The sequence below is a fragment of the Eurosta solidaginis genome, chromosome 5 (assembly GCF_040869045.1).
Source record: "Eurosta solidaginis isolate ZX-2024a chromosome 5, ASM4086904v1, whole genome shotgun sequence".
NCBI classification, from domain to species: Eukaryota; Metazoa; Arthropoda; class Insecta; order Diptera; family Tephritidae; genus Eurosta; species Eurosta solidaginis.
The window spans coordinates 177,424,453-177,451,295 of record NC_090323.1 but is presented as its reverse complement, the minus strand read 5'-3'; the positions used below and the strand labels follow the sequence as shown (position 1 = coordinate 177,451,295).

Below are 26,843 nucleotides of genomic sequence, written 5' to 3'. Positions count from 1 at the left end.
GCGCTCATATAACAGCGTGTGTAAATGGATATAATTTTACACCTTATAAGTTTATATGCTATCATGAGTCCCCCTAATGAAATGTGCGCGTAAATTTATACAAATTGTGTAAATGATTTTTCATACAAAATTTGACAGCTCGTGCGTAAACTAGATAAATTTATACGTTTACATACTTTATAAGGCATTTATACGGTTACATGAGTACTCCTAATATCATCAGCTGGCCAAAGATGGCAGCTGGCTATTTATTAAAAATTTTCAATTGACATTTTCATTCCTATTTGTCATTTCTGTTTTTCACTTGCGGCACAACTTGGACAATATTGTCCATCCAATTGTGTAAAGTGTTTGCAATTTTAATAGAGGTTTGTTGCTATTTGCATAGCGAATTTTGTATTTAGTAATTGTGTAATAACCTTTGATCTCAATTTACTATATCCATGGGATTTTTGAGCTTTGTTTTTGGTCCAAAGTTGTTTGAGGAATATGGCTTGGATAAGGTAAGGGTTAAGTGCTCTAAATATATGTACTAATGAACTCTCAACTAAACGATTGTACTTATTAGAAACTATATGAACCTGGTGGCTTAGAACGCTTCGGCGATCAAATACTATCCACTGTAAGTATTGTAATTGACTACAACCTCTTACATACTTACATACATATACATCCTAAACAAGCTATATTCATATTTTCCCATAATTACAGCTTTCATTAATGTGGAACATTAGCTATTATACATCACCACTAATAGTGACTTTCTTATACAAAAGAGGCTACTTGGTTGCCGATTATATATCTTCGTTTGCCAAATTTACCACTAGTATTGGCATTATTGTTGTAATATCATTATGTATTCGAGGCTTTGGTCGTACACAGTCCAAATCATATGTAAAAATGATTAAGGCAATTGAGTTGAATAAATTTCCTGCATCGGAGCACGAAGCAAAGCAAGCTATACGTAAATTTGATTTTGATTTTCGTTCATGGCCGATAGATTTTGTTGCTGGTGCACAAACGTAAGTAAAGAATGTTTTATTAATATAAACAATTAACTAGAATTTCTTTTTGAATTTTTTTTAAAAGCGATGAAAAGAAGAAACTAGATTCACCAGCTAGCAGTCGAGACATGCGACAATTTAGATTTTCTGCATTGCCATGTAAAATCGCTGCATATGTAGCCATACATACCTTTGGTATACGTATGATTTACCCAGGATATATTAAAATTTTGCAATATTACATGCGTAAGTATAATTTCTGGCGGCCACCGTGATGTGATGGTACCGTGCTCCGCATACCACACCGTATACCCTGGGTTCACACCCCGGGCAAATCAGCATCAAAATTTTAGAAATAAGGTTTTTCAATTAGAAGACAATTTTTCTAAGCGCCCCTCGGAAGCGCTCCGAGTGTATTTCTGCCATGAAAAGCTCTCGGTGAAAACTCATGCATCGCAGATGCCGTTCGGAGACGGCATAAAACATGTAGATCCCGTCCGGTCAATTTGTAGGCAAAATCAAGAGGTGCACGACGCAAATTGGAAGAGAAGGTCGGCCTAAAATCTCTTCGGAGGTTATCGCGCCTTAAATTTTTTTTTAAGTATAATTTCGACATTAACCCTCGTGTTCCCACACGAAAAAAAGCTATCAACACACTATAAAGAAATTATATTAGGAACGGTAAAATTTCGAGCTTGGCGTGCCAATGTTTATGTTTTAGATACTAACTTCGTAAAAGGGGCAATTTATATTTATGCTTATAGACAAATTTATACAAAAACAAGTAAGGAAGGCTAAGTTCGGGTGTAACCGAACATTGCATACTGAGCTGAGAGCTTTGGAGACAAAATAAGGGAAAATCACCACGTAGGAAAATGAACCTAGGGTAAACCTGGAACTTGTTTGTATGACATGGGTATCAAATGGAAGGTATTAAAGACTATTTTAAAAGGGAGTGGGTCATAGTTCTATAGGTGGACGCCGTTTCGGGATATCGTCATAAAGGTGGACCAGGGGTCAACCTAGAATGTGTTTGTACGATATGGGTATCAAATTAAAGGTATGAATGAGGGTCTTAAAAGGGAGTGGCCCTTAGTTGTATATGTGAAGGCGTTTTCAAGACATCGCCCAAAATGTGGACCAGGGTGACCCAGAACATCATCTGTCGGGTACCGCTAATTTATTTATATATGTAATACCACGAACAGTATTCCTGCCATGACTCCAAAGCTTTTGATTTCGCCGTGCAGAACTTTTTCATTTTTTCTACTTAATATGGTAGGTCTCACACCCATGTTACAAAGTTTTTTCTAAAGATATATTTTGCGACAAAAAACCAATCCAATCACCATTTTTTCGTATTTGGTATAAAATTATGGCATTTTTCGAAATTTTCGATATCGAAAAAATGGGCGTGGTCATAGTCGGATTTCGCCCATTTTTAATATCGAGGTAAAGTGAGTTCAGATATCTAAATACGTGAATTAAGTTTAGTAAAGATATGTCGATTTTTGCTCAAGATATCGTGTTAACAGCCGAGCGGAAGGACAGACGGTCGACTGTGTATAAAAACTGGCCGCGGGTTCAACTGATTTCGCCCATTTTCACAGAAAACAGTTATAGTCGTAGAATCTATGCCCCTACCAAATTTCACAAAGATTGGTAAATTTTTCTTCGACTTATGGCATTAAAAGTATCCTAGACAAATTAAATGAAAAAGCGCGGAGCCACGCCCATTTTGAAATTTTCTTTTATTTGTGTATTTTGTTGCACCATAACATTACTGGAGTTGCATGTTGACATAATTTACTTATATACTGTAAATATATTAAATTTTTAGTTAAAATTTGACTTAAAAAAATTTTTTTGTTTTAAGTGGGCGTGTTCGTCATCCGTTTTTGCTAATTTTTATTTAGCACACATATAGTAATAGGAGTAACGTTCCTGAGAAATTTCATCATGATATCTTCAACGACTGCCAAATTACAGCTTGCAAAACTTTTAAATTACCTTCTTTTAAAAGTGGGCGTTGCCACGCCCGTTGGCCAAAAATTTTCTAATTTTCTATTCTGCGTTACAAGTTTCATCGATTTATCCGTCTTTGTTAATGAATTATCGCACTTTTGCGGTTTTTCGAAATTTTCAATATCGAAAAAGTGGGCGTGGTTATAGTCCGATTTTGTTCATTTTAAATGGCGAGCTAAGATGAGTTTCAATTTGTCATGTGTTATTCTGAACAGGATCGGCATTTGCTGATGCAGACAAATTTGTTTGCTGTGAAGCCTTTTATTGTTGCGGAGAGGTTCTTACTGTTTTAATGTTACCAGTCCTGTCAGTCAGTGAGTCGGGGACCTTTTGTTACATAGGCCAACACATACTCTCTGAACTGATGCCAATTTTTTGTATGAATTGAATTTTAAGTATATTAAATTACTAGAGTTAAAAATGAACTAGCTTTGAACTCAGCCGTATGAAGCCAAAAAACACAAGCAGGTCCTCAGTTAACTCCATAAACAGGCGTCGGGCCTTTATGCCGGGAATTGCCCGGTGAATCCAGTACTCAAAGAACAGTACCCAAAACTTTCGGAAGATAAACGCATACTCCCCAAGGGAAACGAGAGTCACTCAAGGTCAACTTCGATCTGGATACTGTAACAGGTTAAACTCTTACATATCGAGAATCAACCCCGACATACAAAATGTATGCCCCGCTTGTAATGTGTCCCCACATGACACCAACCATCTCTTTAATTGTAATGTGGAACCAACGCCTCTAACACCCTTCTCATTATGGTCCACCCCTGTTGAAACTGCAAGTTTCCTTGGACTTCCGTTAGAGGACATTGATGACAATTTGTGATTGGTCGCACCTATTGGATGGGACGAATCACTGCTACAACAACAACAGCAACAACTAGCTCTGAAATTTATCCCAAACCGAGTCCATCTGCGTCCTTAAGTCCTTAACATAATTTCATTACTTTGAAAAATGTATTTGCATCCAATATGGTTGCCAATTTTTACAGATGCATTCTTGGTGGATGGCCGAGCTAAATTAGTTGAAGAGCATAATGGTATACGCAATAAAGTAAAAACTGTAGATGCTAATGAAATTGATACCATTTTCATTGATAATCGACGAAATGGAAATGCAAATGGTGATACGCTAGTAATTTGTTCTGAAGGTAAGACATGAATTGAGGCGAATTTCTGTGTGCTTGATTTAGCTTAATACGAATTTTTTTTATAGGTAACGCCGCCTTCTATGAAGTTGGCATAATGAGTACCCCCTTGGGTCTGAAATATTCCGTATTAGGTTGGAACCATCCTGGTTTTGCCGGTAGCTCAGGCGCACCATATCCAGATCAGGATAAAAATGCCATTGATGCAGTTGTGCAATTTGCTATAAATCGTCTTGGCTTTGCCGTGGAAGATATTATCTTACATGGTTGGAGCATTGGTGGCGTAAGCGCTTTATGGGCATCAAATCTCTATCCAGATGTAAAAGGAGTAGTAAGTAAATGTTTGCGGTATTTTATCAAATATGGAAACCAATTTTTTTTTTCTTCTACAGATTTTAGATGCAACATTTGATGATGTATTATATCTTGCTCAGTCGCGCATGCCTGAAAGTCTATCGAATATAGTAAGACTTGCAATACGAGATTACTGTAATTTAAATAATGTTGAATCGATACAAAATTATAACGGTCCAATATTACTTATACGCCGCACCGATGATGAAATCCTTTCTGAGTATGTAATCGAATCAAAATATTAATACTTAGGTATATAACATTTTTATTTTTTGTTTTTTATTTTTGTATTATTAGGGATGGTCGCATTGACACAAACCGCGGCAACTACTTAGTGTTGACACTACTCAAATACCGTTATCCGCTCATATTTAAGACGGGTCAATTGGCGCGTATCAAGAGAATTTTAGCGCGTCCTATAGATTTGAAGAATTTTTCAAGTAAATATAACTTGTACTTAATCAATATAAAAATTGCTGTTAAAAGCAAATCATTTATTTCAGCGATCAACGATGATCTTTGCATGTCACGTCTCATTACTTATGCATCTGATCAGGGAAAATCATTTCCAATGCAAATAGGTGAAGACTATGCGGAGGATACCCGTGATCAAATGGCCGAGTTTTTAGTAAGTCTTATTTGTATTTTTAAAGAATATTTGATACCTACTTTGTTTTATTTTTTTTTAAGCTGCGAAAACATTTTCGTGACTACAAATCAACGCATTGCACCCCATTACCTGGAGATTACTTCGACATTCCGTGGGATATTCCCATAGAAAATGGCTTTGTTTTTACCTAATTAATTCATATGCATAATATCCGGCATGTATATATATAAGGTGGTTGTAGTAAATTAACACTAACAACACAATTGTACACACACATAATTTAGAAACTATTATATATATATACCATAGAGCGTGTCCGTTATTTGCTAAGTTGATTTTCTTGTATTGGTGACTAGGTAACAGCATCTGAATATAAGTCAAAAATGAAACGCTATTTTGTTTTATATTTAAAAGTTTTACTTAGCAGAATCGAAGGCCCATAACCATTGTACAGGTTTACAAGTATGATATGTATGAGAGGGAAACAATTTCTTTCCCTTTCTAACACACGGCAGTTTGACACTTCGGTCAGTGTCAAACTAGCGTGGAACCCAGTGGAACCTGCGTGGAACATGAGTTTTGACACTGAACGAAGTGTCAAAATTACCGGGGTTGCTTCGTCGAAAGCGACACAGGGAAGCAAAAAAGGGATCGGAATATCAGATATGGGTTGCTGTGATGGTAAATTTATTTTAACGAACTTAGCAGGAAATTTTAAGTGCACCCATGTGGGTCCTTCAGAAAATTATAAAAAAGTCTTCAATTGGGGTATCTGAGGACGCGTAGTTATTTCAGTATTAAGAATACAAACACGGGAGTTAAGTTTTTCTACCCGTTCAAAAGTTCTGCGCGAAAAACAGTTTGAAACCGAGGTCGACTGCAATAACCCGTCCAAAAAAGCGGAAAGAAAAATGAATAGACGCGTTTTGTCCTGTTGTCAATAGTCCGAAGAGAAAAAGTATTCGAATTATTGGAAGCGAGGCAAAAAGGCGTCTATTAATACCTCCCCCGACGGTTTTGATCGTGTTTTAGCAATCGTCCCCGTAAAAAAGTATCACAATTTGTTAATTAAAATTGTCCAAAATATATGGTTATTAAAGAGAGATGTAATTAAGTGCTCGCTTGAAAGTAAATAAGTACATTTCTTTGTAATATAAGAAAAAAATAATTTAAGCAGTTTTCGATAGCAGCTACTAAACTTTGTTTGGTCCTAAGAAGTACAACAGTGCCAAATAGCATCCACAAAAAAAACGAACAAGAACAAGCATTTTATCAGGTGAGCGTGGCTGTGTATGTGCGTGCTGCTACATATCCTACTTGTAGACCTGTACAATGCCCATAACATAACATGAGTTGTTGCTTAAAGGGCTAATTAATGGTGACTTTTAACCATAAAACCATAACCACATAAAACAGCTGATCGAACCTACCTTATGGAAATCAATGTAATCGATCAATGGTACCATACCATAACGCTAACGCCTTAACCATACCATAGCCAACCAATTGGTTTTTGGTTTTTCGCCATATCCATAACCTAAAAATATTTAGAGTTGGTGAATTTATTAACTTTTTGTTTTTTTTATTTAGTGTTTTGGATACGTTTTGACTAAGAGACTTATTTTTTGTGGAATATGTTTGTATTTTTTTGCGTTTTCTTCATTTTTAAGAAATTTTCACGATTTTTAGGTTAAGGCACCATTAATCGATCACATTGGAGATGGGTACGACTATGGCGTTAGGGTTAAAGAAGTTTAATTGGCCCTTAAGGAAGTTTAATTTGCCCTTAAAATTTGGTTCAACCGTCATATTAATAATGTACTTCTGTGAAAGCCCCAAAGGCAATAATTTGAAATAATCCAGAATTTACGTATTCAGGTTCATGCTCCGATTTTTCTAAATATTTAGTTGCTAGATCAAACTTTCATCGTTGTTGTTGTTGTTGTTGTAGCGATAAGGTTGCTCCCCGAAGGCTTTGGGGAGTATCGATGTAATGGTCCTTTGCCGGATACAGATCCGGTACGCTCCGGTACCACAGCACCATTAAGGCGCTAGCCCGACCATCTCGGGAACGATTTATGTGGCTACATTAAACCTTTAAGCCATCCCCTCCCTCCCCACCCCCAAGTTCCATGAGAAGCTTGGGGTCGCCAGAGCCTCGTCTGTTAGTGAAACAGGATTCGCCGCGGATAGGTGAGGTTGACAATTGGGTTTGGAGAAGCTATATATTGAGCTGGCAACCTGAAGGGTTGCGCTACACAGCCCCTTGAATCTGGTATTTTAGTCGCCTCTTACGACAGGCATACCTACCGCGGGAATATTCTGACCCCCTAACCCGCTGGGGTGAAACTTTCATCGTCTTAAAGCAGTGCTATAAATGTTACTTAAACCGGTGTAAGCAAACATTAGTTTACAACCCGAAACAATTCTACAGTTTTGTCAATTCGAAGAGAAAAACTTCAGGATTTTCATCTACTTTTGCCTATGGATGTAAAGATGCCAAGCTCTGATGATGATGTCACCAACTTATTTGCAGAATTTTTTAAGTCGACCTATTCATCTGAACTCTTTCAATCAGGTCTCTATCCGTACACCTTAGATAGTTCTAATTGTATTCTTGATCCTGTCATAGATATAGATATAGTTCTCAGGAGTATTCTTGAGTTGAAACCGAATTTTTCTCCGGGTCCAGATGGTGTTCTTAGTTGTGTGCTACTGTTCTGAGCTGTCAATTTATCCAAGCAAATCCTTAAATTATTTACACTATCTCTGGAATATTCCCTATTCCCTTCAGTTGGAAGCAATCATTCCCTTACATAAGAAAGGTAGTAGGTCCAAGATTGAGAACTACAGGGGCATAGCTAAACTTTCGGCTATACCAAAAATGTTTGAAAATATCATCACCTGCCAAATTCAATATACATGTAGTTCTTTATTATCACCCAGCCAACATGGTTTTGTGCGTAGAAGATCAACCACAACCAACTTGTTTGAGTTCACTTCTCTAGTTATGGATGGATTCTTATCCAATAAGCAAACCGATGTTATTTATACCGACTTCAGCAAAGCATTTGACTCTGTTAATCATGAGCTTTTAACTCATAAACTTGATTTACTGGGTTTTCCGAAGAATTTATTACTTTGGCTTCGCAACTATCTTGTAAATAGAACTCAGCGAGTTATGTTCAAAAACCGTATCTCTGAGTTGATAGAAGTGACTTCTGGTGTGCCTCAGGGTAGCCGTTTGGGTCCATTACTTTTTACACTCTTCATAAATGACTTACCTCAGGTTATTTCGTATCCCCGAGCTTTAATGTATGCAGATGATGTAAAACTATGCTATACATACTTGCCTTCCGACTCTTCTCGTTTGGATCTACTTCAGACCGATTTAGACTGCTTTCAATTATGGTGTACAGTAAATCTATTATTTTTGAACAGTTGCAAATGTAAACTAATGACATTTCATAGAGTCCACCCAGTTTTAAAGTCCTATATGCTAGATGGTGCTCCCTTGGAGCGTATATCTGTAGTATGTGACCTAGGTATTCTTTTTGATGCGAAACTGAGCTTTAACATGCATATCTCATCTATCATAAACAAACCATCGGGTGTACTGGAATGAATTAAAAGATGGGCTAAAGAATTTGACGATCCTTATCTAACCAAGACCCTTTACACATCATTGCTACGCCCAATACTAGAGTATTGTTCCTGTATATGGTCTCCGGGATATAAAAATCATATTGACCGAATTGAATCGGTACAGAAGCAGTTTCTAATTTTCGCATTACGTGGTCTTACTGGGAATCAAATACTCATCTCCCGCCTTATAGAAATAGACTTCTCATTAGTTTTCCAACTTTGGAGAGTAGAAGAACATTACTCGGGGTCATGTTACTTCATAAACTGATTATCGGAGAGATAGACTCCACTGACCTTGTCAGCAGACTAAATTTTTCTCTTCCTTCGAGAACTTCGAGACACTATGTTCTCTTTCATTTACCCATTCTTCGGCGAAATTTTGCCAAATTTAGCCCTCTTCGCAATTGGTGCTCGCGCCATAATGAACTGTATAACTGTATTAGTTTTGAGTATTCGGTTGCTGCTATCCGTAAGGAAATACTCTCACATCTGGCATGATATTTTTCTAAGACTTTTAATAAGATGTCAATTTTTATTTCAATATTAATTTAGATTTAGATATTGATTAAAATTTAACATGATTAATTTTATTGTTTATAATTTTTGTTTTTATTTTAAATTTTGTTTTTACACTTATGTTTTTTTTTTCTTATTATTTGTATTGTATCTTGTATCCAGTAGTCGACCGCTTTGTTTATGTGTTGACTTTAATATAGTAAATAAATAAATAAATAACACTAAAGAAAAACAAGGGGATAAGCGCTGTTCATGTTTGCCAACTCGAGTTATGTCTCGTTTCTTCCGAAACAAAGAAAGTTAAATGTGTTAAAGTTAACTGACTGAGTAGTGCACAAGTACCCATACTACACTAGGAAAAAATTTATGTTTCTGTAACTTCTACCTTCGATGGTTAATAAAACAGCAGAAACGTCCGGATTAATTATCTTAATACTTTATTCTTCAGTTGTCAATCCAATAATGAACCGGAAGTCTATCATCTTCTCTTTTCTTCCTTTACAGTGATGTATTTTTGCTTATTCTATTAATTAGTTGACATGGTTGCATTTATGATCTTTCATTTCAAATAATTCGAGTTTGAAAAAATATTCGGGTAGAATATAGATCAATTTTTTTAGAGGCAATTGTTTATGGGGGTCACCCCTCGGCAGTCTTTGGCAAGCACTCCGAGTGTATTTCTGCCATGAAAAGCTCTCAGTGAAAACTCATCTGCCTTGCAGATGCCGTTCGGAGTCGGCATAAAACGAGTAGGTCCAGTCCCGCCAATTTGTAGGAACAATTAAAAGGAACACGACGCAAATTGGAAGAGAAGCTCGGCCTTGAATCTCTTCGGAGGTTATGGCGCCTTTCATTGTTTTTTTTAATTGCCTACGACGACGCTACACAGTAAATATAAAGAACACCGAAAACAAATTTTCTGATTTAATGAAGAAATTAATTTTTATTATATTTTTTTTTAAACTGGCTTATGGTCCCTGGACATCAAAAATATTTTGAGAAATAGGCCCAACATAGGACACGTAAAAAGTCAGGGTGTAACGGAACATTATACATATGTATATAGTGCGGTCGAATGTCCATTTTTATACTGAGCGTGCTTTGCACACAGAGTATATTAACTTTGATTGGATAAGGGTTGGTTGTACAGGTATAAAGGAATCGAAATAGATATAGACTTCCATATATCTAAATCATCAGTATCGAAAAAAAATTTTATTGAGCCATGTCCGTCCGTCCGTCCGTTAACACAATAAATTGAGTAAAATTGAGATATCTTCTCCAAATTTGGTACACGAGCTTATCTGGATCCAGAATAGATTGGTATTGAAAATGAGCGAAATCGGATGATAACCACGCCCACTTTTTATATATGTAACATTTTGGAAAATAAAAAAAACCTGATTATTTAGAAAATAATACACCTAGAATGTTGAAATTTGACGTGTGGACTGATGTTGACTCTTAATAAAATGGGCGTGGCACCGCCCACTTGTGATAAAATCAATTTTCCAAATAAATCAAAAATCGGTAGACCTATAGTAAAATTCGGCAGAGGTTGCCTTTACTATAAGGAATGCTTTGAAGAAAAATTAACGAAATCGGTTAAGGACCACGCCCATTTTTATATAAAAGATTTGAAAAAGGGTCGTGGATGAATAAAATAAGCTATATCTTTGCAAAAAAGAGCTTTATATCAATGGTATTTCATTTCCCAAGTGGATTTATAACAGTAAATAGGAAAAACTTCAAATTTTAAAAATTGGGCGTGGCGCCGCCGCTTTTATGGCTAAGCAATTTTCTATGTTTCGGGAGCCATAACTCGAAGAAAAACTAACGGATCTTAAAAAATTGGGTACACATATTTTCCTTATAGTAGAAAATATTTCTAGTAAAAATGGACGGGATCGGTTAAAGACCACGGCCCACGCAGCATTTAGATGACTCAATTTTGAATTTCCCTACATATAAATACAATTTGATTACGTATGTAATAGAAATAGGCTGCAATGACCAAAATTTGCTTTAGTGCAAGTCAAAGGACTCCCCTATTCAAGCCCTGCTTTTCGCTAATCTTCTTAGCTTCTTCAGGGGCAGACTGCATTTATTAAATAATAGCAAAGAGGATAGATAATAAGAGACACCAGATGACAGTGTCAGGCAGAATTGCAATTTCCCAATGTACCTATTTCTTGGGCTCGGCCATTCCGTCTCTTCCTATTTTTCGTAATTTCTTGTCTCATATTTTTTGTTTCGCCTGACGAAAATTAAGTAGAGAATAAGTCAAAATGAGTGACATTGAGACATTGAGTTATTTTCTGCATTTGAGCTTTTTGAAGTTTTGTTAACTTTGTCCAAATGCTTACAAAATGCGATTTCATGCAAAATAGCATGTTAATATTTTTTTACAAATTACTAGAATATTTATGCACAATTTATGTTCCATATTTATGCAATATTGAAAATTTTAACTTAAATAAATAAATTATACCATATTACAATTTAATTAATCAAGGGGAGGTGTTGCGTTTTGCCGACGGCAAACCATATTATTGGTCACTAAAATTGACATACATTGCATAAAGTATATATGTATGTATGTACTTATAATAAATAAAAATGTAATTATTTTATTCGTAAACAATACGAATTCAGCGTTTTCATTGGGATTTGGGGGGTGGTTACATGGCTGCATTTAAATATATGTACAAATGGACATGTGTCAGCTGCCATTGAACATATACATATATCTATTTATAATATTTATAAATACAAATTTACGTATACGAATGGCGAATACAATCGAATACGAAGGGCTGGCAAAGTTGTCGGCTGTCAAAAGTGATGCCCTTTTACAGCTTTCAGAAAACGGGAGACAAAAAAGGGAATTAAATAATTGCTAGAATTATATAAATTCTAGCTGTTTTTGTCAATAAGGCTATTTAATTCATCCATACTATTCTGGAAAGACTGTTCGCAACCTTCTTTTGTATATTACATTATAAAATTAGCGCAAATATGCTCTTTAAAGAAAAAAAAAAGCAACAAATGCAAATTTTGACATCGACGTGTCAGTGCGAATTTGTGCCATAAGAGGGCAAACTAGAAATCTTCAGCCGCAACAGCAACATTGCCGCATAAAATCATGGCAAGAATATAATAAGCGTATCCATATAAGAGATGAAAAATATGAAGCGATGAACCCGCGAAATTATGCACTTTACATAAATATTAAAAAAAACAATTTATTTAAATTTATTCGCATAATAGGGGGTAATTTATGCATTATTTTTTATACATCTTTGCTATGCGATAGCTATGCTTCTTTGGGTGATACACTTTTTCCGAAATACTTACTTCCACACAGCCGTATGACCGTTTAATCATTATTGCTTTGCAAAAATCTTTCATTTTTAAAGATAACTTTGTTTTATATTAAAATACTTTACCTTTTTCCTTCGTTTTACATTTGAAAAGCTTTGTGTAGTAACACCGCCCTAAACCATAGATTGCATTCACTTGGTAAAGTGAACATCTCAGCTAAACCTTGCTTGCATATTTCTAAATAAATATCTGAAATAAAGTAAGGTAGCTTCATATGCGCGGTTTAGTGAAAGCCCCTAATATGAAGTCAAGTTGGAAATTATAAAAATCACAAAATTGGACTTTTGATGACTTTGTAAGAATGCTGTGTTGCAAAGTTTCATCATGAAGTTTTTGGAAGTAAAGAAGAAGTATTTTTATGAATCAACATTCAAGAGGAAGCATCTTTATGAATGAAATGTTTGGACTTTTGCAAGAAGCCATGTTGCAACATTTCTTTCTTCCTCACGAATTTATTTCATTTGCAAATAAGTAAAAATGATACAGATTTTAGTGGTTGGTTGAAGGAATGTATGTATGTATGTTGCATGTTAGAAGAGGGGTTAGTGCGGTAGCGGTATATTAAACGACATTTGCACAAATATGTGCAAATGTTTGTTGGTTTTGCCTTTGTTAACGATTTTGTAGTTTGGATATTTTTTGATAAGTCAATATGAGTTTAGTTAGGTGTATGTACATATGTAGGTATATGAATGTGTTTCCATTTGTAATTTAGGTTGCATCTTGCTAAACTTGAAGAAATTGTATACTTACTACAAAACTTATAGGTAACCATTGAATTAAAAGATTTTTTTTTATGGTTTGTACATTAGACTGGGTCGAAAAAAAGTTGGAAAAAATTCGCCTCTAAATTTGAAGCTTATGCCAAGAGGTCTATAAAAAATTTTATTCAGTTGTAGTATATCTACATATTTATGTTTTTTCTCACACAAACACAAAGTTTAATATTTAAATTTCCACTCAGCATTTTGGTGAAAAAAATTTGAATTTCCCTACATTTCAATACAATTTGATAATAAGTTATGATACAATTGAACAAAATAAATAATCAAATATGAATACTTTTGATAATCAAAACTTAATCAATCACATTTTGGAATAATATTTGAATCAAATGTATTTTTTTTTTAATTTTTTTATAATTTTTCATTCAGCTTTCTGAATATATAGCTCACTTTCACGTGCTTAAGGAAATAAAGTTATTATGTAGTATTTTATTTTGAATGAGATATGAGGAATAAATGCATCATAATCGTATTCAAAAATTATTCAAAAATTTCAGCCAAAACTATTAACAAATTAATCATTGAAAGTTTGTATTTAAATGGTAAAAGTGAGCTAATGTGAGTTAACTTCAATGTTACCATAAAAGAGGGTAAAATAACCAGCAATCAACGTATGTATATTGAGGAGGAGGGAAAAGGTCTTGATGCCAGCGACGCAAATGTGAAGGCTGATCCAGCAAGAGTAAAAGAATTTCGTGAAAGTTTATCGAAAATTTATCATTAAGTATGAACAAGCTAAAACTCAACGTTAAAAAAACTAAAGCATTTGTAATCAACGGCGAATCGGAAGAAAATATTATAGTTAATGATGAAAAAATAGATAAAGTTGACGTAATTAAATATCTAGGCATTCATCGACAAAAAATAAAATTTTGATAACCATATAGATTATATCTGCAGTAAAATCTCGAAAAAAATTAGATTTTTCGGAAGAATTCGCAAAAATATACCACGACCAAAGAGGATAGATAATAAGAGGCGTCATATCGCCATTTCAGAAAACCGACTGCGTTTTGTATGAAATTTGCCAATGTACCAATTCATGGGCTCGGCCATTCCTCTTTGTGCCTGTCCGCGAAGATTTGGTAAAATGCAGTGAAGAATTAACTCAGTGAGTGTAAAGTTAATATTGTGTTTTTGTGTTAAAATAGTGTAAAAAGTGAATAAAAAAGGCAAATAAATAGTGTAAAAATTTAATATAATTGTGTAAAAAGATATAAAAAAGTGAAGTGAAGTGAAATATTAGCTTAAAATCAAGAAATTGTGCAAAAATTTTTGTGTTTGAGCTAAAACATAAATTGAGTGAGAATGTGAAATGTCAGTGTAAATGAAAGTGTAAAAAAAAACCACACTATAAGAGTGAAGAAATAAAAACAGGTAAATATTCTGTTCCAATTAGTAAAAAGATGATTAAAATTGTGTAAAAAGTTAATTAAATTGTGTAAAAAAGGATAAAAAAGTGAAGTAAAGTGAAATATTGGCTTAAAACTAAGAAATTGTGCAAAAAGTATTGTGTTTGAGCTGGAAGCATAAATTGAGTGAGAATGTGAAATGTCAGTGTAAATGAAAATGTAAAAAAAGCACAGGATAAAAAGTGAAGAAATAAAAAAACCTAAATATTCTGTGCAAATTAGTAAAAAAAAGTGATTAAAATTGTGTAAAAAGTTTATGAAATTGTGTAAAAAAGGATAAAAAAGTTAAGTGAAGTGAAATATTGCCATAAAAATAAGATATCTTCAAAAAAAGAAGTTGTTCATTTGAGCTTAAATGAGTGAAAAGAAGATTGTGTTGTGTTGTGAAGTGTGTGTTGTTTATGCTCAAAAGGCAAATAAGTGGAAATATAAACAAAAATTGTAGAAAAATTAGTTCGGAAAATTGTGCAAAAAAGTGGAAATATAAACAAACATTTTAGAAAAAAATGTTTCGGAAAATTGTGCAGAAAGTTTAGAAAATTCTGAAAAATTTTGTAAAGTGTTAAGTGAAGTTTGAAATCGTGGTATATAATTTCAAAAAGAATTTGTGTGTGATAAAAGAAACTAAAAGGAATTATGCAAGTGTATAAGTTTTTCCAAAATGTATATATGTATTATATATATATTGTATATGTGTTTTTAAAATCTATACAATATTATTTAAATGTATATGTATTTGGATTCCAGCAATAAAGTTATTAACCTCTTATTTTATGGAAATTATCGGAAGAAAATTGCGCCAAAATTGGTAAAATTCCAATGAACATTTAATATACAGAAAACTTCGAAGTAGAAGCAAATCTTATATTTCTGCGCAAATCAAAAGCTGTGAAAAATTGTGAAAATTGTGAAAATCAAAAAAAAATTTACAAAAAAAATTTTAAAATAAATTATAACAAAATTAAACTGTGAAAAAATTCTAAAATCATTCTTGTTCCTTAAGCCGTATGGTTGCACATCTCCTACATATGCTATTTGACTCGTTAAGTACTTTGGTAGTAGGTGATATTTTATTTTAAACACAAAAACAAGTACGTTCATAATTGTTCTTTGATTGATATTTAACCATTTCAGAGTCGAACAGTATTCAAAATGTGGCTTGATCATTATATTAAATATCTTTACTGCGCTGTTGATAGGTATATTTTTGCGAATTCTTCCGAAAAATCTAATTTTTTTCGAGATTTTACTGCAGATATAATCTATATGGTTATCAAAATTTTATTTTTTGTCGATGACAATGCCTAGATATTTAATTACGTCAACTTTATCTATTTTTTCATCATTAACTATAATATTTTCTTCCGATTCGCCGTTGATTACAAATGCTTTAGTTTTTTTAACGTTGAGTTTTAGCTTGTTCATACTTAATGATAAATTTTCGATAAACTTTCACGAAATTCTTTTACTCTTGCTGGATCAGCCTTCACATTTGCGTCGCTGGCATCAAGACCTTTTCCCTCCTCCTCAATATACATACGTTGATTGCTGGTTATTTTACCCTCTTTTATGGTAACATTGAAGTTAACTCACATTAGCTCACTTTTACCATTTAAATACAAGCTTTCAATGATTAATTTGTTAATAGTTTTGGCTAAAATTTTTGAATAATTTTTGAATACGATTATGATGCATTTATTCCTCATATCTCATTCAAAATAAAATACTACATAATAACTTTATTTCCTTAAGCACGTGAAAGTGAGCTATATATTCAGAAAGCTGAATGAAAAATTATAAAAAAATTTTTAAAAAAATACATTTGATTCAAATATTATTCCAAAATGTGATTGATTAAGTTTTGATTATCAAAAGTATTCATATTTGATTATTTATTTTGTTCAATTGTATCATAACTTATTATCAAATTGTATTGAAATGTAGGGAAATTCAAATTTTTTTCACCAAAATGCTGAGTGGAAAGTTAAATATTAAACTTTGTGTTTGTGTGAGAAAAAACATAAATATGTAGATATACTACAACTGAATAAAATTTTTTATAGACCTCTTGGCATAAGCTTCAAATTTAGAGGCGGATTTTTTCCAACTTTTTTTCGACCCAGTCTAATGTACAAACCATAAAAAAAAATCTTTTAATTCAATGGTTACCTATAAGTTTTGTAGTAAGTATACAATTTCTTCAAGTTTAGCAAGATGCAACCTAAATTACAAATGGAAACACATTCATATACCTACATATGTACATACACCTAACTAAACTCATATTGACTTATCAAAAAATATCCAAACTACAAAATCGTTAACAAAGGCAAAACCAACAAACATTTGCACATATTTGTACAAATGTCGTTTAATATACCGCTACCGCACTAACCCCTCTTCTAACATGCAACATACATACATACATTCCTTCAACCAACCACTAAAATCTGTATCATTTTTACTTATTTGCAAATGAAATAAATTCGTGAGGAAGAAAGAAATGTTGCAACATGGCTTCTTGCAAAAGTCCAAACATTTCATTCATAAAGATGCTTCCTCTTGAATGTTGATTCATAAAAATACTTCTTCTTTACTTCCAAAAACTTCATGATGAAACTTTGCAACACAGCATTCTTACAAAGTCATCAAAAGTCCAATTTTGTGATTTTTATAATTTCCAACTTGACTTCATATTAGGGGCTTTCACTAAACCGCGCATATGAAGCTACCTTACTTTATTTCAGATATTTATTTAGAAATATGCAAGCAAGGTTTAGCTGAGATGTTCACTTTACCAAGTGAATGCAATCTATGGTTTAGGTGCGGTGTTACTACACAAAGCTTTTCAAATGTAAAACGAAGGAAAAAGGTAAAGTATTTTAATATAAAACAAAGTTATCTTTAAAAATGAAAGATTTTTGCAAAGCAATAATGATTAAACGGTCATACGGCTGTGTGGAAGTAAGTATTTCGGAAAAAGTGTATCACCCAAAGAAGCATAGCTATCGCATAGCAAAGATGTATAAAAAATAATGCATAAATTACCCCCTATTATGCGAATAAATTTAAATAAATTGTTTTTTTTAATATTTATGTAAAGTGCATAATTTCGCGGGTTCATCGCTTCATATTTTTCATCTCTTATATGGATACGCTTATTATATTCTTGCCATGATTTTATGCGGCAATGTTGCTGTTGCGGCTGAAGATTTCTAGTTTGCCCTCTTATGGCACAAATTCGCACTGACACGTCGATGTCAAAATTTGCATTTGTTGCTTTTTTTTTTCTTTAAAGAGCATATTTGCGCTAATTTTATAATGTAATATACAAAAGAAGGTTGCGAACAGTCTTTCCAGAATAGTATGGATGAATTAAATAGCCTTATTGACAAAAACAGCTAGAATTTATATAATTCTAGCAATTATTTAATTCCCTTTTTTGTCTCCCGTTTTCTGAAAGCTGTAAAAGGGCATCACTTTTGACAGCCGACAACTTTGCCAGCCCTTCGTATTCGATTGTATTCGCCATTCGTATACGTAAATTTGTATTTATAAATATTATAAATAGATATATGTATATGTTCAATGGCAGCTGACACATGTCCATTTGTACATATATTTAAATGCAGCCATGTAACCACCCCCAAATCCCAATGAAAACGCTGAATTCGTATTGTTTACGAATAAAATAATTACATTTTTATTTATTATAAGTACATACATACATATATACTTTATGCAATGTATGTCAATTTTAGTGACCAATAATATGGTTTGCCGTCGGCAAAACGCAACACCTCCCCTTGATTAATTAAATTGTAATATGGTATAATTTATTTATTTAAGTTAAAATTTTCAATATTGCATAAATATGGAACATAAATTGTGCATAAATATTCTAGTAATTTGTAAAAAAATATTAACATGCTATTTTGCATGAAATCGCATTTTGTAAGCATTTGGACAAAGTTAACAAAACTTCAAAAAGCTCAAATGCAGAAAATAACTCAATGTCTCAATGTCACTCATTTTGACTTATTCTCTACTTAATTTTCGTCAGGCGAAACAAAAAATATGAGACAAGAAATTACGAAAAATAGGAAGAGACGGAATGGCCGAGCCCAAGAAATAGGTACATTGGGAAATTGCAATTCTGCCTGACACTGTCATCTGGTGTCTCTTATTATCTATCCTCTTTGCCACGACCATAAGTGTGGATGGCGAACTGGTGGCGCTACGAAAACTTATGGAAATGTTAAAATTAATGAAGGAAATCGACGAGCTAAGAGCTAGTACTGGGGTACAATAGCAAGGTAGACTGGATATAGAGCATGCTATGCCCAAGTTCAGTGGTGATGATATATCAGTGACGGTGGGACATTTTCTTCAAGATTTCGAAGAAGTAATGGATTCGTCAAGAGTAGACGAACGATTTAAATTGCTGGCTTTTCGTCGCTGCCTGGTGGGAACAGCCAAAGTTTTCCTTACCACCAACAAAGCGTTAAGCTATTCCGAGTAAAAAAGGCCCTTTCGATGGAATTTGACGTGCCGATACAGAGGAACGAAGTTTATAAGGTGTTGGCAAGACGCAAGTGGGACAAAAAGGGCGAGTCATTACATTGGTACGTTCTATTGATGCAGGCAATAGGAAAACGGGCAAACATATGCGAAACAGAAATTATCGATTTCATAATAGACGGCATAGGCAATGTAGTGCGAAATGCACATCTACTGTTACCGGCCAAAACACTTGATGAGTTGAAGGTATTAGTGAGCCATTTTCAAAGAAAATATTTCACAGTAGAACCAGACTAACATTTGTTAGAAATTAAGTTATACTGTATCGAGGTGAATACGGTAACTCTGAACACAAATAGCGAATTGTATTAGATTAGGTATTAGATTTAGATTAGGTATTAGATTAAGAAATGTACGATAGTGAAGATAGAAATTAAGTTATAATGTATCAATGACAATACAGTGCGAGCTGTAACTCTGAACACAAATAGCGAATTGTATCAGATTAAGAAATGTATGACAGTAAAAATAGAAATTAAGATAATGTATCGAGGTGTATACAGTTTCAGGGTGGCCGAGTTGTAAGATCATAAATGCAATCATGTCAACTAATTAATAGAATAAGCAAAAATACATCACTGTAAAGGAAGAAAAGAGAAGATGGTGGACTTCCGGTTCATTATTGGATTGACGACTGAAGAATAAAGTATTAAGATAATTAATCCGGACGTTTCTGCTGCTTTATTAACCATCGAAGGTACAAGTTACAGAAACATAAATTTTTTTCCTACTGTAGTATGGGTACTTGTGCACTACTCAGTCAGTTAACTTTAACACATTTAACTTTCTTTGTTTCGGAAGAAACGAGACATAACTCGAGTTGGCAAACATAAAGCGCGCTTATCACTTTGTTTTTCTTTAGTGTTATTTATTTATTTATTTACTATATTAAAGTCAACACATAAACAAATCGGTCGACTACTGGATACAAGATACAATACAAATAATAAGAAAAAAAACATAAGTGTAAAAACAAAATTTAAAATAAAAACAAAAATTATAAACAATAAAAATAATCAAGTTAAATTTTAGTCAATATCTAAATCAAAATTAATATTGAAATAAAAATTGGCATCTTATTAAAAGTCTTAGAAAAATATCATGCCAGACGTGAGAGTATTTCCTTACGGATAGCAGGAACCGAATACTCAAAACTAATACAGTTATACAGTTCATTATAGCGCGAGCACTAATTGCGAAGAGGGTTAAATTTGGCAAAATTTCGCCGAAGAATGGGTAAATGAAAGAGAACATAGTGTTTCGAAGTTCTCGGAAGAGAAAAATTTTGTCTGCTGACAAGGTCAGTGGAGTCTATCTCTCCGATAATCAGTTTATGAAGGAACATTACCCCGAGTAATGTTCTTCTAGTCTCCAAAGTTGGTAAACTAATGAGAAGTATATTTCTATAAGGCGGGAGAACTATCTATGACAGGATCAAGAATACAATTAGAACTGTCTAAGGTGTACGGATAGATACCTGATTGAAAGAGTTCAGATGAATAGGTCGACTTAAAAAATTCTGCAAATAAGTTGGTGACATCATCATCGGAGCTTGCATCTTTACATCCATAGGCAAAAGTAGAAGAAAATCCTGAAGTTTTTCTCTTCGAATTGACAAAACTGTAGAATTGTTTCGGGTTGTAAAAAAATGTATGCTTACACCGGTTTAAGTAACATTTATAGCACTGCTGGTTAAGACGATGAATCAATATCCCCACCATAGAACAGTACTCGTAGCGTTAGACCTATCAAAAGCTTTTGATACGGTCAACCATGGCTCGTTACTGCAAGACCTGGAAGGGTCTACCCTTCCCCCATGTCTTAAAAGGTGGACCGCAAATTATCTGGGTGGTCGGCAGGCATCGGTGCAATTCAGAAACGAAACATCAAAACAAAGGAGAATTAAACAAGGGGTGCCACAGGGTGGTGTCCTATCCCCGCTTTTGTTTAATTTCTACATATCTAAGCTACCTTCACCACCGGAAGGAGTCACAATCGTTTCCTACGCCGATGACTGGACAATAATGGCCACAGGCCCAGGCCCAAAGATCGATGCGCTATGCAATAAAATAAATGGCTACCTCCCTGATCTCTCCAGTTTTTTCGCCTCGCGAAACCTGGCATTATCACCGACTAAATCTTCCGCGACCTTATTTACAACATGGACGCCCCAAATGTCGACCATTTTGAACATCCACGTCGATGGCACTACGCTACCGACTGTCCTACACCCCAAAATCTTGGGTGTGACGTTTGATCAGGATCTACATTTTGGTGAGCACGCAACCGCAATTGTTCCGAGAATTCAGAGCCGTAACAAAATCCTCAAATCCCTCGCTGGCAGTACCTGGGGAAAAGATAAAGAAACGCTCATGACCACATACAAAGCAATTAGCCAGCCGATTACGTGCTACGAGTCACCCATATGGTCGCCAAGCCTAAAAACTACCCACTGGAAGAAACTACAGGCCTGCCAAAATACTGCTCTCAGAATCGCCACGGGCTGTCTTCTTATGTCCCCAGAACACCATCTGCATAATGAGGCGAGAATACTTCCCATCAGGGAGAGAAATGAGATGCTGACCAAACAGTTCCCGTTGAATACCCAGAAACCTGGGCATCCCAACAGACATCTGATTGACGAACCAGCACCGTCTAGGGGCCTAAGGAGTCATCTCCGTAAGCATTTTGAGGAAATACGGCACCTGAGAACCCAGCCGTATGAAGCGAAAGAACACAAGCAGGTCCTTGGTGAACTCCATAGACAGGCGTCGGACCTTTATGTCGGGAATTGCCCGGTGAATCCAGTACTTGAAGAAAAATATCCAGAACTCGCGGAAGAGGAGCGCATACTCCCCAGGGAAACGCGTGTCACTCTTGCTCAACTTCGTTCTGGATACTGTAACAGGCTAAACTCTTACCTATCCAGAATCAACCCCGACATACAAAATGTATGCCCCGCTTGCAATGTGTCCCCACATGACACCACCCATCTCTTTAATTGTAATGTGGAACCAACGCCTCTAACACCCCTTTCCTTATGGTCCACCCCTGTTGAAACGGCAAGTTTCCTTGGACTCCCGTTAGAGGATATTGATGACAATTTGTGATCGGTCGCGGCTATTAGGTGGGGCGAGCATTGCTACAACAACAACAACAACAACGATGAAAGTTTGATGTAGCAACTAAATATTTAGAAAAATCGGAGCATGATCCTGAATACGTAAATTCTAGATTATTTCAAATTATTGCCTTTGAGGCTTTCACAGAAGTACATTATTAATATGACGGTTGAGCCAAATTTTAAGGGCAAATTAAACTTCCTTAAGGGCCAAGTAAACTTCTTTAACCCTAACGCCATAGTCGTACCCATCTCCAATGTGATCGATTAATGGTGCCTTAACCTAAAAATCGTGAAAATTTCTTGAAAATGAAGAAAACGCAAAAAAATACAAACATATTCCACAAAAAATAAGTGTCTTAGTCAAAACGTATCCAAAACAATAAATAAAATATACGAAAAGTTAATAAATTCACACACTCTAAATATTTATAGGTTATGGATATGGCGAAAAACAAAAACCAATTGGTTGGCTATGGTATGGTTATGGCGTTATCGTTATGGTATGGCACCATTAATCGATTACATTGATTTCCATAAGGTAGGTTCGATCAGCTGTTTTATCTGGTTATAAGTCACCATCAATTAGCCCTTAAGGTCGTAACCGTATCGTAGTCACCCAATTGGTTTTTGGTTTAAGCTGTAGTCATTGGTGCCGTTTGTCGTATCGCTGTAGTCGTATCCCTAATGTAATCAGCTGTTTACGGGATACGACTACAGCGATACGACAAACGGCACCAATGACTAGAGCTTTAAGGCCCGATTAATGGTGACTTATAACCATAAAACCATAACCAGATAAAACAGCTGATCGAACTTACCTTATGGAAATCAATGTAATCGATTAAAGCTGGAGTCATTGGTGCCGTATGTCGTATCACTGTATCCGTATCCCTAACGTAATCAGCTGTTTATCGTTACGACGGTAAACCAAAACCCTATTGGTTGGCTACGATACGGTTACGACCTTAGCGGCACCAATAATCGATTGCATTGATTCTCATAAGGTTGGTCGAATCAGCTGTTATAAGGTTACCGATACGGTTACCGATAAAGCACCAATGTCTCCAGCTTAATGGTGCCATACCATAACGATAACGCCATAACCATACCATAGCCAACCAATTGAATTTTGGTTTTCTGCCATATCCACAAACAGCATCACTCACAAGTATATCGCTGAAGAAGCAACGTCGTGTTTTTAAAAATGTCCGTGTAATTATTACATTTTCGTTTGATGTAGTATTGTCGTGCTAAGAAAATATGTTTTGTGGAACTTAAGACATTGACAATACAAATAGCGCTTATACAGCAATAATAAAAAATGATAAAAACAAAAATAGAAAATAAGAAAAATGAATGTGTCGATTGTCCTGTGATATTATTGTGTTTGTACAACTAATTAAATTATTGTGAGTTATTGTTTTAATGTTGAATTTGTAATGTTTATTGAAAATAATAATTACTTTTGTATTTTCATGTTGTTTGTTTGAAAATAAATAGACTTCCTGATGATGACGCGGATGCGTCGAAATGCATAGAAGAGAAAAGTAAAAAACGCTTGGTTTTTTTCTTTATACATATCGACCAAAACAGCTCCAACCCAGCAAACATTAAAAGAATTATGTTTTAGATAAATAAACTATCGTTTATGAATAAAAAAATCTTGTAATTATGTGAAATATTAAAATCAAATTTACTCTAAAGCTATTATCATAATCGTATGATAAAATGGAGATACAAAGCGTGCAAGTAACGGAACATGTAACGGGGTAGAGATTACCTCATATATAATTTACAAAAATACATATAACACTACTGAGGACAAATAACGGGATGGAAAACATCTTCATATTTTAATGTACAGTCATGTACAAATGACGAGTGAATATAAATTCTTTAAAATATTACACTAAATACGAAGACTAATTGAAATTATGTGAAAGATTATACCTTACATATAAATTGTGATAACATACATATAACTCCACAAAGGACAAAAAAATGAATATAAATTCATTAAATGATGAAAACTCATTAAAAAAAATAAAATTATGTAAATATTAGCAAATAAGCGTAGCATAACAACTATAACAAGCGCATTACAATACCTTGTCTAACCTGGTTTCAACTTTACAATTAAACAAATTTCTACAATTGGAATTACAACTTTACAATTAAAGAAAAGATGTTAATGAGTATTTTAAAAGGGAGTGGGCCTTAGTTCTATGGGTGGACGCCTTTTCGATATATCGCCATTAAGGTGGACCAGGGGTGACTTTAGAATTTGTTTGTACGATATGGGTATCAAATGAAAGGTGTTAATGAGTACTTTAAAAGGGAATGGGCCTTAGTTCTATAGGTGGACGCCTTTTCGAGATATCGTTATAAAGGTGGACCAAAGTTGACTCTAGAATGCGTTTGTACAATATAGGTATCAAACGAAAGGTGATAATGAGTATTTTAAAAAGGAGTGGGCCTTAGTTCTATAGGTGGACGCCTTTTCGAGATATCGCCATAAAGGTTTGTACGATATGGGTATCAAATTAAAGGTATTAATGAGGGTTTTAAAAGGGAGTGGTGGTAGTTGTATATGTGAAGGCGTTTTCGAGATATCGCCCAAAATGTGGACCAGGACCCTCATCTGTCGGGTACCGCTAATTTATTTATATATGTAATACCACGAGCAGTATTCCTGTAAAGATTCCACGGGCTTTTAATTTCGCCCTGCAGAACTTTTTCATTTTCTTCTACTTAATATGGTAGGTGTCACACACATTTTACAAAGTTTTTTTCTAAAGTTATATTTTGCGTCAATAAACCAATCCAATTACTATGTTTCATCCCTTTTTTCGTATTTGGTATAGAATTATGGCATTTTTAATTTTTCGTAATTTTCGATATCGAAATGGTGGGCGTGGTCATAGTCGGATTTCGGCCATTTTTTATACCAATACAAAGTGAGTTCAGATAATTACGTGAACTGAGTTTAGTAAAGATATACCGATTTTTGCTCAAGTTATCGTGTTAACGGCCAAGCGGAAGGACAAACGGTCGACTGTGTATAAAAACTGGGCGTGGCTTCAACCGATTTCGCCCTTTTTCACAGAAAACAGTTATCGTCCTAGAATCTAAACCCCTACCAAATTTCACAAGGATTGGTTTATTTTTGTTCGACTTATGGCATTAAAAGTATCCTAGACAAATTAAATGAAAAAGGGCGGAGCCACGCCCATTTTGAAATTTACTTTTATTTTTGTATTTTGTTTCACCATATCATTACTGGAGTTGAATGTTGACATAATTTACTTATATACAGTAAAGATATTCAATTTTTTGTTAAAATTTTTTTAAAAGTGGGCGTGTTCTTCATCCGATTTTTCTAATTTTTATTTAGCACATATATAGTAATATAGTAGCGTTCCTGCCAAATTTCATCATGATCACCCTTACCGCGAAGTTCACGCAGAAAAGTGTTCGCCTTCACTTCTTTTGTTCGGGTGAACTTTTTCCGCCTATCGGCAATTTCGGGCGAACAAAAGTTCACTTCGAAACAGCTGATGCTCTATTGCGAATTGTCAGTGAGCAAATAATTTACTTACAATTGTGTAAATTTTGTAACCAAGCATATATTCCCTTAAACTACAACAAAAATATAAATAAACAAGTAAGGACGGGACTGTCTTTGGCTGTTCCGAAGACTTCATACCTTTCATGAATGGGGCTGAACAACAATCTTATCCCATTCGTAATCTCCGAATAATCGGATGTATAGGATAAGAAATATATAGTGAAGAGATCTACATACCTAAACGATTTCTAAGATAAATATAAAATAAAAAATAGGTAGGTACTTTGTGTGAGGATGCAAAGTTTCAGGTTTTTTGTGGTCTGCGTGTAAAAACTATGACTACGAATCACGTATTTCAACAATATATGACGTAAACGTAACTATTTGATGAAATTTTATGAATTTTGAAGCTTCTAGCCGTAAAAAAGGGGCAAAAAATACAGTTTATATGGGGTATATAATATATATACCACCGATCTCTATGATTTTTTCAGACAAAAATATATGCTATATACGTAAGCATTTGGTGAAATTTGAAGCTTCTAGGTGTTAAAATGGGACAGAAATTGCTCAAAGTTTCTTATCTGAAAATCGGTTATATGAGATATATACTATATATACCACCGATCTCAATAATTTTTTCAGACAACAATATATGCTATATACGTAAGCAATCGG

The 26,843-nt window shown here is 34.4% G+C and overlaps 2 protein-coding genes across 3 annotated transcripts in view; one reads left to right on the top strand and one right to left on the bottom strand.

Annotated features, from left to right (window-relative positions):
• LOC137234033 (zinc finger matrin-type protein 2) overlaps positions 1 to 26,843 on the bottom strand; it is a 187,649-nt gene that overhangs the window by 123,737 nt on the left and 37,069 nt on the right. The gene's annotated exons all lie outside the window — the stretch shown is intronic.
• On the top strand, positions 201 to 5,539 carry LOC137234008 (phosphatidylserine lipase ABHD16A). 2 transcript variants are annotated; one of them, XM_067757642.1, is made up of 10 exons: positions 203 to 503; positions 569 to 622; positions 712 to 1,022; positions 1,090 to 1,250; positions 4,031 to 4,189; positions 4,255 to 4,517; positions 4,579 to 4,760; positions 4,838 to 4,980; positions 5,044 to 5,168; positions 5,231 to 5,539. In XM_067757642.1, the coding sequence occupies exons 1-10, from the start codon at positions 444 to 446 to the stop codon at positions 5,339 to 5,341; spliced, it is 1,569 nt and encodes a 522-aa protein (XP_067613743.1). In that variant the 5' UTR covers positions 203 to 443; the 3' UTR covers positions 5,342 to 5,539. The 2 variants fall into 2 exon arrangements, with proteins under 2 accessions (XP_067613742.1, XP_067613743.1); XM_067757641.1 differs by having other exon boundaries at positions 201 to 503; positions 4,838 to 5,168.

What these genes read in the sequence shown, in the direction of transcription:
- LOC137234008 (XM_067757641.1), top strand. Translation starts at nt 444, where the DNA reads ATGGGATTTTTGAGCTTTGTTTTTGGTCCAAAGTTGTTTGAGGAATAT. An exon ending in GATGATGAAATCCTTTCTGA is followed by an intron (nt 4,761 to 4,837) that starts GTATGTAATCGA and finishes TTGTATTATTAG; the next exon opens with GGATGGTCGCATTGACACAA. An exon ending in ATCAAATGGCCGAGTTTTTA is followed by an intron (nt 5,169 to 5,230) that starts GTAAGTCTTATT and finishes TTTTTTTTTAAG; the next exon opens with CTGCGAAAACATTTTCGTGA.